We start from the raw sequence: 14,063 nt of genomic DNA on the forward strand, positions 1-14,063 counted from the left end.
GTGCTTCTTATAGGGGCTGTTGTTGTTGCTGCAAATGATTGGTCAGGTGTGCGGATTGATGCCTGGAATCTATCGATTTAGATGTGGAGTCGGTGGATTCTGTTGTTAGTGAGTCTGTGTCATTGCTCAGCTGCAGGGACATGTTAAAAACACATCATGACATGTTAAAAACACATCATGACGTGTTGTTACGACACATTGTGAGCTATGAAATAAACAAACCCTATATCTATGGGATCTTGATGTGAGTATCAAAAGGATGATAAAATAAGAATAGGCTTGACTCTCTGGCAATAAAACAGGAGGTGTTAAGATGTTCAAACACCAAATAATGACATATTGCTAGGCATCATGTCTCTGCAAATGATGTGCATGGTCCGGAATCGAACCCAGACGTCCAGGAACGTAAAAGAGACATGCTGTATTATTTACATCCTTTATTTTCTTAAACGTTGTCGTGAAACTTTTTCAATGCCATTATTCTCATGCCTCATTTAAAGCATGGCACGTGACCTTAATTTACACACTCCTCTTTCGGCTGGAGGCAAGGCCAGTCGTCGCACAGGATGAAAGGAAATCTCTTCGCGTACGTTGCATCGTTAAGATGGAGCTGTTTTTACACTTGTAGTTAAGATGCAAAACTTTGCATGCATTTCAACGTTACAGGTGGCCGTTACATTAGGGGTCCGGACACTCAACATAAATGCGTCTGCTATTGCTCGTGGCTAAATTGAGCAGCGGGTGAGCGAGACGAAGGGCAATGCATCACAGCCACGTGGCTTTGTCTTGCTTTGTTGCTGGTTATGTGTATGAACAACTCGAAATAAAGCAGCCTTATCTCTGCTTAGGGGGCAGTCTCGTCCACAATGGTATGATTATTAAGCCTTGCTATTTACCCTGAAACGGAGATAAGGTAATGAATGTTCTGGTTTTAAGTCAAATTTACACCCAAGGCAAGCCCTAAGGTCCACAACGGATTGTGAGATTAATTTCAAATCCAGTAGAGCATCGTGGACATGGTGTAAGTTTGACTTTGGCTTTCCCAAAAACCTTTTGGTGATTTTCTAATTTCTGTTGTGGTGGGTGCTGGGGGTAAAGTCGCCCGCAGTTCTCTCCGTGAAACGGTAACATCGTGGCCTCGGGGCCCCGAGCAGGCCGCGCGCGTGAATCGAAGGACACGGCTGACCGCTCCGTGCGATGGGAATACGAGAGCGGCGACGCCGCACAACCTCGCGATGCACTGCGAGTTTCGGCGGTGGCCATGCGAGCGCTCAAATGAAGCAGCCTGCGGTCCACGCTGACGCCGTACAGTGACACGTTCAGACACCTTCAGAGCGCGGTCGTGTAGAGAGAGTGTGTGTGTGTGTGCAGTACGTTGTACCATCGCAGTGACCCAGGTTTAATTTCTGGCCATGTTCAGTACAAGTAGAAAATTGGTGTGTGAACCTGTTCCTGGCCTCATCGCTGTCAAAATCAATAACTATCTTCCATACCATTTCGTATGTATGTATGTTGGACTTATTTCGCACCCGTACGTAGCCAACCTAACGGTTAGGGTTGGGGTAGGGGAGCGTTAGGGTTGGGTAGAGTTGGGGGTAGGGTTAAGTTAGTCTTTTAACCATTCCTAAGCCTTGTGGTCAATGCGGGTTGGTGAAGGGGGGGGGGACAGAACTGGCTCTGATATTACTTACCGCCACGTTGGCTGTGGCCGTAAATCAAGCGATGGGTCGCCATTGCTTGACTTATTCGACCACTTTGGCCGACCCTCACCATGCTGGTCAGTGGAGGCGAGTGCACTCGGCAGGCACAGACCTGCTTAGCTTCTGACTAGAGAGGCTCAGCTGCATTCCGTGTGATTTGATCAGTGTCGATGTATCAGTGTAGGTATTCAAAATAAAGCCATTTTACAATAAACCCAAACCAAGACAAGCATCTGCTGAGTGTATAATAAGCATGCTGTGCTAGCCTCAGTATACAGAGTGTTTCAGAAAAATGGACCAGATTTGAAATCGCTATATCTCTGCAACCACGAACCGCCCGTGAATGCAACTCTTACCACTTGAAAGTGCGGGGCATAGAGTTTCAAATGAGTACCGCTCGATGCCTCTCGCAGCGCACAAACAGCCCCTAGCCTCAGTCATTCGCAAGACGGTGACCCCGCCAACACAAGGGGCGTTTTGCGTTCTGCAGTTCAGCGAGACTGAATCCGTAATTGCGGTGCAGCGTGCGCTTCAACGGCGTTTTGGCATTGATCCGCCGATGTCAAAGAGCATTTGTCGTTGATACCGACAATTTGAGGAAGCGGGCTGCTGTTGATGTAAGGGGAAGAGCACATGGCGACCACGCACCTCAGAGGAAAACGTGAGAAGAGAGGCGTTTGGGACGAATTCAACTATCGTCTCGATGTTGTCTGTACAGCAGGTGGAGGGCACATAGAGCATTTATAAAATGGTTAGTAAAACTTGATAACTCATGAAACCGTTTGTAACTTTTTGTGTAATTGTAATATGTTGCCATCGTGATATATACTGCTTTGAAATTGGGTCCATCTTTATTAAACACCTTGTGTATAGCTGCTGCCAGCACACTTTCCCCTGTGGTGTGTGTGTGTGTGTCTAAATGGGGAATGTGTATGTGTGTTCCCGCAGTCTGACTACCGATACCAGTACACGGAGTGCGATGTGACGGGCGGGCGTTGGCGCGTCGCCGTGCCGCACTCCCCGGGCGCCTGCACGGGGCTCCCCGAGCCCGTCAAGGGGACCGAGTGCTGTAAGTCTTGAAGAGCGTTCGCACCGCCATTGAGCCTGCGTGCGCATCGGAGTCGGTCATTGCGTGTGGCAAGTTCATTCGCCTGCAAGGGATGACATAAATTCATTTACGTCGTTTTTTTATGAGAATGTTCCTATTGTTGCTTCTCCACACCCTCTCTCTTCTTTCTCTCGCCCTCTTGTCATCTCCCGTCTCCTTTGTCTCCTCCTCAATCTCCTATCTCTGAATTGAGCTCCTGTCTCTCGCATCCACCACCTCTTTGCTCAACTCTAATTTGTTTAACGCTTCCTCTTCTCGCTCTTCGATGTTCCTATTGCTGTGCTGTGCCTCTCCTATCCTCCATCTCCTACCTGTCTTCATTTCCTATTCTTCTATTTTCACCAATTCTTTGTCTTTTTCCCCTCTTGCCACTCCTCGTTCTCCTTCTCTTAATAATGCCTCTCCTATTCATCCTTCCCACTCATTCTCATCCTTTCTCCTCTTCCCCCACATCTCGTGCTCCTATTTAACGCTCTTCCTCCAACTTTTTCCTGCTCGTCTCCTTCAAAGCTTTCTCCACCCGTTTTTCTTTCTTTTTGTATCAATTGGTCGGAACACTTCACTCCCCCCCCTCTCGCCCCCATGCCTCGCCAGCATTCTCGTGCGGGCCGGGCGAGTTCTTGCAGATGCTGCAGCAGGCGTGCGAGCGGTGCCGCGCGGGCTCCTACTCGCTGGGCGACGGCGTCCTCTTCGACGAATGGGACGCCGTGCCGCCAGACTTCCTCAACATGGCCGCCATGGCCTCCGTGGAGGACGGGCCCGACACCCCCGTCGAGAACTGCACACAGTGAGCCGCTAGCCAGGGTCTCCTCCACACCTGGATTAGGCCTACGCTCTTCAACGCCTGGGTTAGGCTGGGAGCTACGAGGTCTGGGTTGGGCTTAGCGCTACTCGGGGCTACTAGGCCAGGGTTAGGGCTACTAGGGGCTACTAGGTCTCGTTTAGGCTTAGGGCTACTAGCACGTTGTACTGCTATAATATGGTATGCGAGACCCTTGCAAATCGCAAGTTTATACTGGTAGAAACGAAGTGGACCAGACCACCAATAGATTAATGTGTCCGTCCGTCCGTCCGCGTCCGTCCGTCCGTCCGCGTTTGTCCGTCTGTCCGTCCGTCCGCGTCCGTCCGTCCGCGTTTGTCCGTCCGTCCGTCCGCGTTTGTCCGTCCGTCCGTCCGTGTATCAACATCGCCCCCTACTGCAAACACTTGGCATGACCCTGTCCGACAAGATGGCCGCCCGCTCCCCCTGCAATCTGTGAATTAAACAAGATGGCCGTCGCTTCCGGCGCATCATGGCAAAACTTCGCTTCAAAATTACTTTACTGAAACGCAGCACGTTTATTTAAAAAATTACTTTACTGAAACGCAGCACGTTTTTTTTAACACAGAGACAAGAAACATTTATTAACACAGAGACGAGATACATTTAATCGCCTTATTTGTGCACGAAAAGCACGGCGCGAGGCCTAGTGCGGCAGGCTTCGCGAGGCCTAGTGCGGCAGGCTTCGCGAGGCCTAGTGCAGAAGGTGGTGGTGGGTGGTGGTGGTGGGGGGTGGTGGTGGGGGGTGGTGGTGGGGGGTGGTGAGGGGTGGTGGGGGGTGGTGAGGGCTGGTGGGAGGGCTGGTGGGAGGGGTGGTGTTAAGGGTGGTGTTGGGGGGTCTTTAAATCTCACAGCGTTTCTTGTCAAAACAAACACTTTTAATTAACGTTACACTAGAATACAGTAATTTTTTCTTTAACTCCTCTATACCCGGTCGATATCTCTGTACCGGTACTAAGTATTATTCCTACCAGCCCACCCCGCAGGGTCCTGTTCTTCCGCGGTTTCGACTGATCGCGGGCAACTTCTTTGTGCTCCAAGTTAACTATTTCAGGAGCTTTGGCCATTCGTGGGTATACTGTACCCAGAAGTCCTGTATCATTGGTTGACCCCGTGGTGTGGGGCGGGCGAGGAACGCGAGGCAGTCGGTGGCACCTCAACCTTAGCCGCCGGCCTTCATAGGTGCCACTCGCTAACAGCACTTGCCTCAACGGTATGTTAAGGCTGTCTGGGGGGGATCTTTGTGCTTGTGTGGCCCGCAGCTCTGGCTGGACTCCCAATGGCGCCGCGATCGTGTCCAACCAGGACGAGTGCACCGCGTCGCTCGTCTACGCCGTCAACCTCAAGAAGCCTGGCGAGTTGGTCTTCGAGTACCAGTACCCAGATGCCGGCCTCTTCTTTGAGTTCTTCGTGAGTACCCGGTTCCGTGCCCTCCCAGTCTCCCACAAGGCTCGCACAGGGAGAGTGTCACATGAATACACAGTTTTGTTTAGTATCGTATGATGTGTCTATTGCCCATACTGCGTTGTTTTGTACATTGTATTTGGACTCACGCATTGTCATCTCTTGTCTGCAGGTTTCTTGTCATCTCTGTTTCTTATTTGTCTCTGATCTCACTGAGCGGTAACTCTTTGTGCCCCAGTGAGCCATAGCTCCCAAGTGGTCCATAGCTCCATGCCAGTTTCATGTCCCTCGGGCCACTCTTCATAACGAGCACCGGGCGTAGTACACATCATAGCAAGGCCGTAATTATAATATATATTGGGGAGGACACATCCCCCCCAATATTAAAATATGCTCAAAATGTCTCCCCCAATATATTGCTATCAAAAATATTTAAAAATCATCATTGCTATGTTATGTAAATAAATACAACTATTTGCTAAACCTTGACCACAATATCTGGACTTGTCTTCATATAACAATGGATAGATTTATGTTTATATTATTGTGGTTATGGTTGTACTTTATTAATCCCTAATCTCTTCCATTCCATGCAATGAAACAAGAAAGGTAAAAAAAGATAAAACAGAGCAATGTAATAGAATACACTATTAGACATTGTAAAAAATAAATAAAAAGCCCATGCCACGTGTTAGTGCATTTTTTTTATATTTTAGGCAGGAAATGAGTTTTCAAATTTAGATATTTTTTCTGCGTTGGGACTCCCAGACCCCCTGGAAGATTTGGTCCCCCCCAATGTTGACTCCATGGCTACAGCTTTGTATCATAGCAATGGTACAACTGACAAGAATGGTATTTGGTACGTGCTCCAGTGTGCTTGTGATAGCTAAATAAACACGTGCTCAATGCAAGGCCAGAGAAGCATGTTGTTAACAGTTAATAATGATTGTCTTGGTACTCCATCAGGGTCATGTGTTGGGTAATCTTAGAGCTTGCCACACTGGACCGGTTTGGTCATGACAGGTGACAATGCTGTCTGGAGCAGCTGTGCTGGGAAAGTGTGCCCAGGTTTGTTTACAGTTCCCCATGAGTTAAAACAAATGTGTAGGGCTCAATCGGATAGGCAACCTGCCTTGGCTCCTTTGTGTAATAGAAGGCAAACAATCACAGATGCTTAGTTAAGTAAAGATAAGAGACATTCCAGGGAGGATGGTGGGGGGAAGGTTATTTACATGAAGTTTGCAATTGTTTTTCCTACATTCAAATCTTTTTAGAATTGTAAATTAAATATACAGTTTTGGATCTGGCTGTGCTGTGGTTAGTGTTCTTGAATCTTAATTGGGAAACGTTGTGAGTCCAAAATCGGGCTCAGGCTCAGTTCATTGCCTCCACCGTCTGTCTGTGGGATGAGGACCCCGCTGTGGGAAGTCCGCAGCAGTTGTCCTATGGAGAGCACGACACCTGTCATGGGAATGTGGAATTTTGGTATTCGCTCGCCATCCTCCAAAAGCCAGCAGTTAAATCGCTCGTCGGTCAAATCCATACAAAAGAAGATCAGTGACGATGCCTCCTTAGGCTTTAGAATCTATTCGTTGATGAATCCATGCATTGTTTCACCCCACTGAGGATGGTGAGCAGTGAAGCTCCGTAGACTCTCACCTGCTTGACTAAAGGGGCCACTGCATTGATGCTCGCTGACAAAGCAGCTGCCGCCGCTGCGCCGTGCCCAGCGCCGCCGCCACCGCCACTAATGGTGTTTTGACAAAAACAAAGTGCTTCTGAGTGCGGCGCTCTCTTAGGAACAAGCGTGCGGTGCGTCGGCACCATCGCGTCCCAGTCGGAGTGCACTTCTGTCTCTGCAGCGATCGCGGTCCCAGCTCTCTGAGATGACTTGCCTGCAGCTCGGGGTGGTCACGTGACCATAACACAGCAAGACGAGGTTGTCCGCTGCTCTTTTTGGTGCATTTTTAAGCTTTTACTGTTGATCGTTTTGGTTTATGAATCAAGCTTTTGCACAAACCGTTTTATCATTTGTTACATGTCCTTAGAGGAGCTGCATTTTGTATTTCTGTGTGGGACGAGGGTGCTGTGTTTCAGAACCATCATATCGAAGATCGCATTGCAGGTATTTTCTGCAGTGTCAGCATTTTGTGCTCTCAGTGGGATAACATCCCTCGAGTTGAGTGTGGCCGTGTAATACAAAACTCATGAGCAGAGAAAAATCCCAATATATACGTTCAATAACCAAACAGTGATGTCAGTGTAGATGCTTACTTATGTTCTCTGAGCACTCCATCACAGGTTGGAAGCCCTGGTAGCCACACGCGTTCTTGCAGAGGAGGATTACAGTGTTAGAGACTCTCCATCTAGCCACGCGAGTTACCACACGCGTTCTTGCAGAGGAGGATTACAGTGTTAGAGACTCTCCATGTAGCCCCACAAACTCGCGTGGCCGTTTGGCCGTCACTTGGTGAACAATCTCCGAGCACAGTGTGAGGGAGTGCCGCCCTGCTGTGTAAAGGATTAAAAGGCCACTTGAAGGATATTTCAGGAGAAGTTCTGTGAAGAAAATCTTCCACCGGCCATTCTCCGACACGTGGGTCACTCCCGCTCTGTGAGATTTCCGAATGGCCAAAAGCAATTTTTGGACATGAAAAATAAATGGCAAAAAATCAACGTCCACACGCGCGCTTGCACGTATGCACAGATGAGCATATTACACGCTGCCCTGGTGGGAAGGACACATGTTCTTGTGGTGGCAGCCAGAGCCTGTGCTGGTGGTGGCAACATGCTGCACTTTCTTTGCGGGTGCACTTCCACTGAGCAAAGAATGTCAGCAAGCCGAACAAGCATCGACTATCTCCCCGTTCTATCGTCTGCCACCTGCAGGCCATGCGGAGGCATATAAATGACGTGATCCGGCCCGTGTTCACAACACAATCCAATTTCTATTTTTAAAGTGTCCGAATGCAAACAAAAAAACCACAGCTCGTGATTGTATCTACACAGTGTGGTTCTTACTCTGAAGCTTCACATTCAATCTACCCTTCATGTAGAATGCGGGTTTGGAGATGAGGGTTATATTGGTGCGCGAAGCGGAACCTTCGACGCTCGCACTGATTGTTGCAAGTTCCAAATCGGCTCGGCTGCTCACCGACTCGTCCCCTCGTTGGGGTTGTCCTGCACCACATTATGGGAAATCGACCATTTTTGTCCTTGGGAGAGAACGGTATCTTCAGGAGCAAACCGGCAGATGTCTTGCAGAACAACCACTTGGTCCGATCTGAAAACACGTTGGGCAGATATCTATATTTGCAGTATACATATACACAGCACAATCGTGAAAACACGGAGCGGTCACTAAAGAACGCTGTGGACACCCAATGGGTGAACGGGAGGCCGCCGTCCCGGGGTGCGCTGGCGACGCAACATGCCGAGGGGGCCTTTCTCCGCGGTGTTGGCGAGTTGGCGCTTCGGCCGCGCTCTCCAGACGGACGTCAAGACGCGGGGCGGAGTGTGACGAGAAGAAATTCTCTCTCCCTTCCTGCCCCCATCGCCGGGAGCCTCGAGAACGCGACGCTGCTTACAGGGGGGCCGACATCGTGGGGGGGGGGGGGGGCTATTTACTTCGCCATCGCTCGCCAGTGTCACCGCAGGGCTGTCGGTGACTTTGCCTGCGAGATTTGTGGATGGATCTCCATTCGGGGCAGTCAGCAGCTCGTCACCTTGCCGTCAGAGTCGGTCCCCGAATACTGTATGGCGTTGGAGCTCCTACATCCGAAGCCACTTTTATAAGACGTCTTTATTCACACGAGGGGAAGACCTTTCATATGACCTGCAAGCAATGCTCATCACGTCAATCAAACTGAAACTTGTCTTACTCTGTAAACCTTTATTGAGTCAAAAACTCACACTGTCGCTGTGTTTTTGTGTTGTGGTGAGCTGAGAGCCTCAACTCACTGTACCTGACAGCCCAGTTTTTGTCTGGAGGCCGCCGTTCGTCTTGGAGATTATTTAGATTATTTTTCTGCTAAAAATGTCCAAATGATAAGACACTTTCTTGAGATATCATTTGTGATGGCCTGGTCACTTCTGAAAAATAAGTTAATACCTCGGTGGCCTCTGCCTTGTAGGATGGGGATGGTTTAATTTTATTTGTTTGTGTTTGGGTGATTTGTTTACTTATCTTGTACTTGGCACTCCTATCGTGTTGTAATGTTGTTGTTGTATTGTTGTTGTTGTTGTATTGTTGTTGTTGTATTGTTGTTGTTGTATTGTTGTTGTTGTAATGTTGTTGTTGTATTGTTGTTGTTGTATTGTTGTTGTTGTATTGTTGTTGTTGTATTGTTGTTGTTGTATTGTTGTTGTTGTATTGTTGTTGTTGTATTGTTGTTGTTGTAACGTTCCTATCCAGCCCTACTGGACATCTGTGAAAAAGAGCTTTATAGCTCATAGGATCTCTCCGGTATAAATAAATATGTAGATTCTGATTCTTTGTACGCTGGGTAACAGTAGCGCTGTCTTGGTGCTCTGGCTCAGTGTTAGCAGCCAGAGGCGTCCAGGGACATAACGCGCACACCCAACACTCATAGATAGCTGCACCAATAGCCTCCTTAACAATAAGGCTTACAGCCAAAAATGGGGCAACCGAGAGAGCTAATGCTGCATATCTACCGTCGGAAATATGTATTGCTTTGTCTTAATAGGCCAGTTTATGACTGTTCCCTATAAATTTGGAGCCACATTGTAGCCAATAAATGAGCTTTAACAGCAGGCAAAGGTGTGATCGCAGGCAGCAGGAAATCACGACTCTTATTGCTCATCATACCGCTCCTGTTGTGATGTGTTTTCTCATCTTTTACAGAAAGTGTTGGGTTTAAATGGGCTATTAAAGCACGGCATTAACAGACTTTCTATACTGTAGAGACTCGCCGCAGGTCCTTTAGGCTCTTTCAGGAGGGGACTGCATTTGGAGACTCTCTTCGATGAGTGCTATGCATGTGGGAGGAAAGTTGGCTACCCGGAGAAAACCGATGTGCACACGGGGAGAACGTTCAAACGCTTATAAAGAGCCACTCGCTAAGCCACCTTGCAACCAGACTGGGTTTGAGAGATCCACAGCACGCGATGGAATTTTCATGGCTCGCCACCCCCGACTCCAAAGCACCGGGTTGAGTAACCACATCTTCCGAGTGGACTTTAACCGCATTTTGGTTAAACCCAGTTTCACCGCGTGTGGTTACACCACCGCGTGCGGCTTCGCGGTGGTGCCGTACGGCGCGCCGCTGCGTCTCGCACTGCACCCGTGGGGTGCCGTTTGCCGTCGTGTTCCGACGTTGCGCTCTGCCTGCTGGGAGCTCCTTGAGGAGGCCACGTGGCTCGGTGCCAAAACCACACGCGGTGCGGCGTGGAGCCGCTCATCCAGATTCTCAGCTGTAGGGAGTTGATGGAATCAGCCTGGCTACCGCTGACTGTATGGAAATACAATATTGGCTTTGTATCTTTGTTTACAAAACCAAGTGTTGTACACTCACAGCCCCTGGTCATACCAAGTGTTGTACACTCACAGCCCCTGGTCATACCAAGTGTTGTACACTCACAGACCCTGGTCATACCAAGTGTTGTACACTCACAGACCCTGGTCATACCAAGTGTTGTGCACTCACAGCCCCTGGTCATACCAAGTGTTGTACACTCACAGCCCCTGGTCATACCAAGTGTTGTACACTCACAGACCCTGGTCATACCAAGTGTTGTACACTCACAGACCTTGGTCATACCAAGTGTTGTACACTCACAGACCCTGGTCATCGACTGCTGGATGAGTGCCTCCCGAACCCGTGCAGGTCGTGGCGGTTATTTGACCATACTTCACCACGCTTGGGTCAGTGCCGATTGGTGAAGATGGGCAACATAGATGTGTGAGCATAGAAGTACAGCACAACAACCTATGTTTCTGCACTCCCGTCTGCTGCCCCCAACACAGCGCTGCATCCTATAATACCTGTGACACCTGGCGGTCGCGACACGTGGCACAGCACGGGGTCACTTGGCGATGGGCTTCGTTGTAGAAGACAACACGCGTCAGATTTCTCAAGGGCTTGTATGCGACTGCAAGTCAAGACGCAAGTGGGGTTGGTGGGGGGGGGGCGACTCGCGTGCGAAGATGCGGCGACTTGCATATCGGGAGCGACGACGTTTACCACAGCGAGAGTCTTGCGTGCCCGTGCCCACAGATGCAGAACGACCAGTGCCAGTCGCTCACGGAGGAGCAGGAGCAGAAGTGGATGCCTCGCACGGACCGGGGCCAGTGGCTGGAGCACCGGGTGCGTGCGTGTGTGTGTGCGTGTGTGTGTGCGTGCGTGCACGTGTGCGTGCGTGCGTGTGTGTGTGCGTGCGTGCGTGTGTGCGTGCATGTGTGTGCGTGCGTGCACGTGTGCGTGCGTGCACGTGTGTGTGCGTGCACGTGTGTGTGTGTGCGTGCGTGTGTGCGTGCGTGTGTGCGTGCGTGCGTGTGTGCGTGCGTGTGTGTGTGTGTGTGTGCGTGCGTGTGTGTGTGCGTGCGTGTGCGCACGTGGGTGCAGCCCGCATTGGTACCAGCGACAGCGACAGCACCCGCGACGTCGTCATCCGGCATCGCTGCTGCTGTTACTATCATCATCACCGTCGTCATCAATACCATCGTCTTTATTGTCGTCAACACCATCATCATCGCACTTACCACTCATTATCACCCATTAGTATCACCATCGTCAACAAGCATAAACACACTTACCAATGTCAATATCTTCATCACCACTGTGAGCACCAACACCATCACCATCACACTTGCCACTCTCAGTATGTAAGTATGAATTTATTATAACAATAACTGGCTCTTCGTGCAAGAGTTTCCCCTCGAACACGATGTATAACACAATGGGCTCCTGTCCGCACGATTCACTATAATCCATGGGCACCTCCGTGTCACGTGGTAGCGGTGGTGCAGCGCGCTAAGCGTGAACCCGGCGACCCGAGTTCTATTCCTGCTCATGGCCACCAACCCCAGTGACGAATATCTGTACCCGCCCTGGGCCTCCCGTAGGTCGACTCGGCCTCAAATGAGTACCCAGTGCGGTGTGAAATTGACCATTGCCACTAGGGAGACAAAGACCTGTGGTTGTGGTTCTAGCCACCCAACCCCTCGTGTGCCGTGCCAGGCTTCTCTAGGTGCTGCTCGCTAACAGCTCCACGGGGCGTCTCTGTCTCCACGGTGCAGGTGGCCCTGCAAGTGGGGAACAACGTCGTCTACTGGCGCACCACCGGCTACCTCCTGGAGAAGGTCCCCAAGCCGGTGATGATTCGACGCATCTACATCACGGGTAACTCAAGCCTCGACCTCCCCTCCGCACACATGGTCCCACGGTGCGTCGTCGGCAGAGCGGCCCCCGGCTCTTCGGGAATGCCGTGCGGCTCCGCTGTCGTGCTGTGGCCAGCCTGGTGCCACGGCTGCAGGAGAGCCGTCGCCCCGCACTCGGAAGGGTGCAAGTTCCAACCTGGTCACGGGGAGACTCGCTCCATTATCCCAATTGGGTCAATAAAGTGAACATTGGTTGTATTAAAAAAACATTGGCCCTGACATAGCAATGTGGAATTTCAATGACTTGCTCAGGGCTGCCAATGGAAATGAGTAGAGTCGTGTTGCCGATGTTATTTCTGTTAGAGTGGTTGGTTTGTCGTCCTTCCACTGCACCTCCAGTGAGCACGGTTGACCACGTACGGTGTGAAAGAAGTTCTGCTCACATTACATGTTTCAGTCATCGACTACCCTTGCGGTTATCTGTTCAATTACTCGCTTAGTCGGAGCACACGCGAATAGTTGGGAATAAATCGTTCCCTACCTCCAGTGTCTTATTCTATAGCCTCAAGAGGCAGCAACATCTGTGTTGAATACCTACTCGCATGTACCATCCTCAGCAGTTGTATGCCATGTTCATATTGAGTGCGCTTCTTTAACATAATCAAAACAAAGGTGTGCTTTAGGTGTTACTGGTCCCAGTTTAGTGTATACAAGGCACATAAACAGTAAATATTTTAAGTACAGTATGTTGAGGATGGAAAGCTTAAGAGTCTTATTTAACCGCGTCTCTTTATGGACTGGACAAAAAATATTAAAACTATTTACCGCTGAAATGGATTTGACCCAACACTGATCTGTTTACAGCCCAGAGCCAGCGGTGGAAGTTCCACATTCCTACTTGAAAGAGTGATTCTTTGAAAAGGAAATGTACCAACTTGATAAAAAAAAACATACATTTCCATTTACAGTATATGCAAAATGCCCACATTTTTAAAGAGATACTGTGTTGTCAACTATTTGAATAGTAAATTCTACCAGATATCTGCTTTGGCACCTGCTGGCCAAGCCAAACTATTTATGCATATAAAATATGTTCATGGCATATGCAAAATATGTAAACCAAGTTATTTAAAAAAATTGCCATTTTATTTAAAGTTACAAGGCATTCCAACTTTTCAGAGTAAATGCCACGAGGTCTGTGTTGCATTACTCGCTGGTGAAGCCACTGCGTCGATCAGGATCCCGGTTCTTTTGTCAAGTTTAACTTTTTAGGGTTCCTTTTTTCGTGTTCGTTTGACAGAACCGTCCCAAAGTCTCTCGTGACCAAGAACGAGCCGCGTTGCCAACGCGCTCCGTTTCACTTGTTTCCTCCCAGATGTGAATCTGCACCGAGAGCTTTTGTGTGGAATGAATGAATGTGGCTCGTCACGCTCGGGAACATTTCGCCGATCGGCAGGTCACACGTGGTGGGGTAGAAGTGTTACAAGATGTCTGGCCAGCGTGAAAGAGTAGGCCAAAACTCTCTCGAGGGGTTCTCTAGAGCTCCCGCTAGAGGGAATTGTGGCCTCTAAAGCTCCCTTCCCAGGGAATGTCAGCCGACGATGAAAGCCTTCAACAGAGCTCCCTCTGGACGGTGTCTTGGCCTACCGTTGTGGAGGCGTTTCTGCCAGCAGTGGCATGAGCCTTTCATAC

General features: G+C 49.6%; 1 protein-coding gene across 1 annotated transcript in view; it reads left to right on the plus strand.

Annotated features, from left to right (window-relative positions):
• Nucleotides 1-14,063, plus strand: part of LOC144943779 (endosome/lysosome-associated apoptosis and autophagy regulator family member 2-like) — a 53,217-nt gene that overhangs the window by 20,284 nt on the left and 18,870 nt on the right. Inside the window, exons 2-6 of the mRNA XM_078871609.1 lie at nucleotides 2,649-2,769; nucleotides 3,403-3,595; nucleotides 4,891-5,038; nucleotides 11,269-11,358; nucleotides 12,291-12,393. Of these exons, the coding sequence (XP_078727735.1) occupies nucleotides 2,649-2,769; nucleotides 3,403-3,595; nucleotides 4,891-5,038; nucleotides 11,269-11,358; nucleotides 12,291-12,393 (655 nt within the window). The remainder of the gene's footprint in view (nucleotides 1-2,648; nucleotides 2,770-3,402; nucleotides 3,596-4,890; nucleotides 5,039-11,268; nucleotides 11,359-12,290; nucleotides 12,394-14,063) is intronic.

The sequence above is a fragment of the Lampetra fluviatilis genome, chromosome 32 (assembly GCF_964198595.1).
Source record: "Lampetra fluviatilis chromosome 32, kcLamFluv1.1, whole genome shotgun sequence".
In the NCBI taxonomy this organism is placed as follows: domain Eukaryota; kingdom Metazoa; phylum Chordata; class Hyperoartia; order Petromyzontiformes; family Petromyzontidae; genus Lampetra; species Lampetra fluviatilis.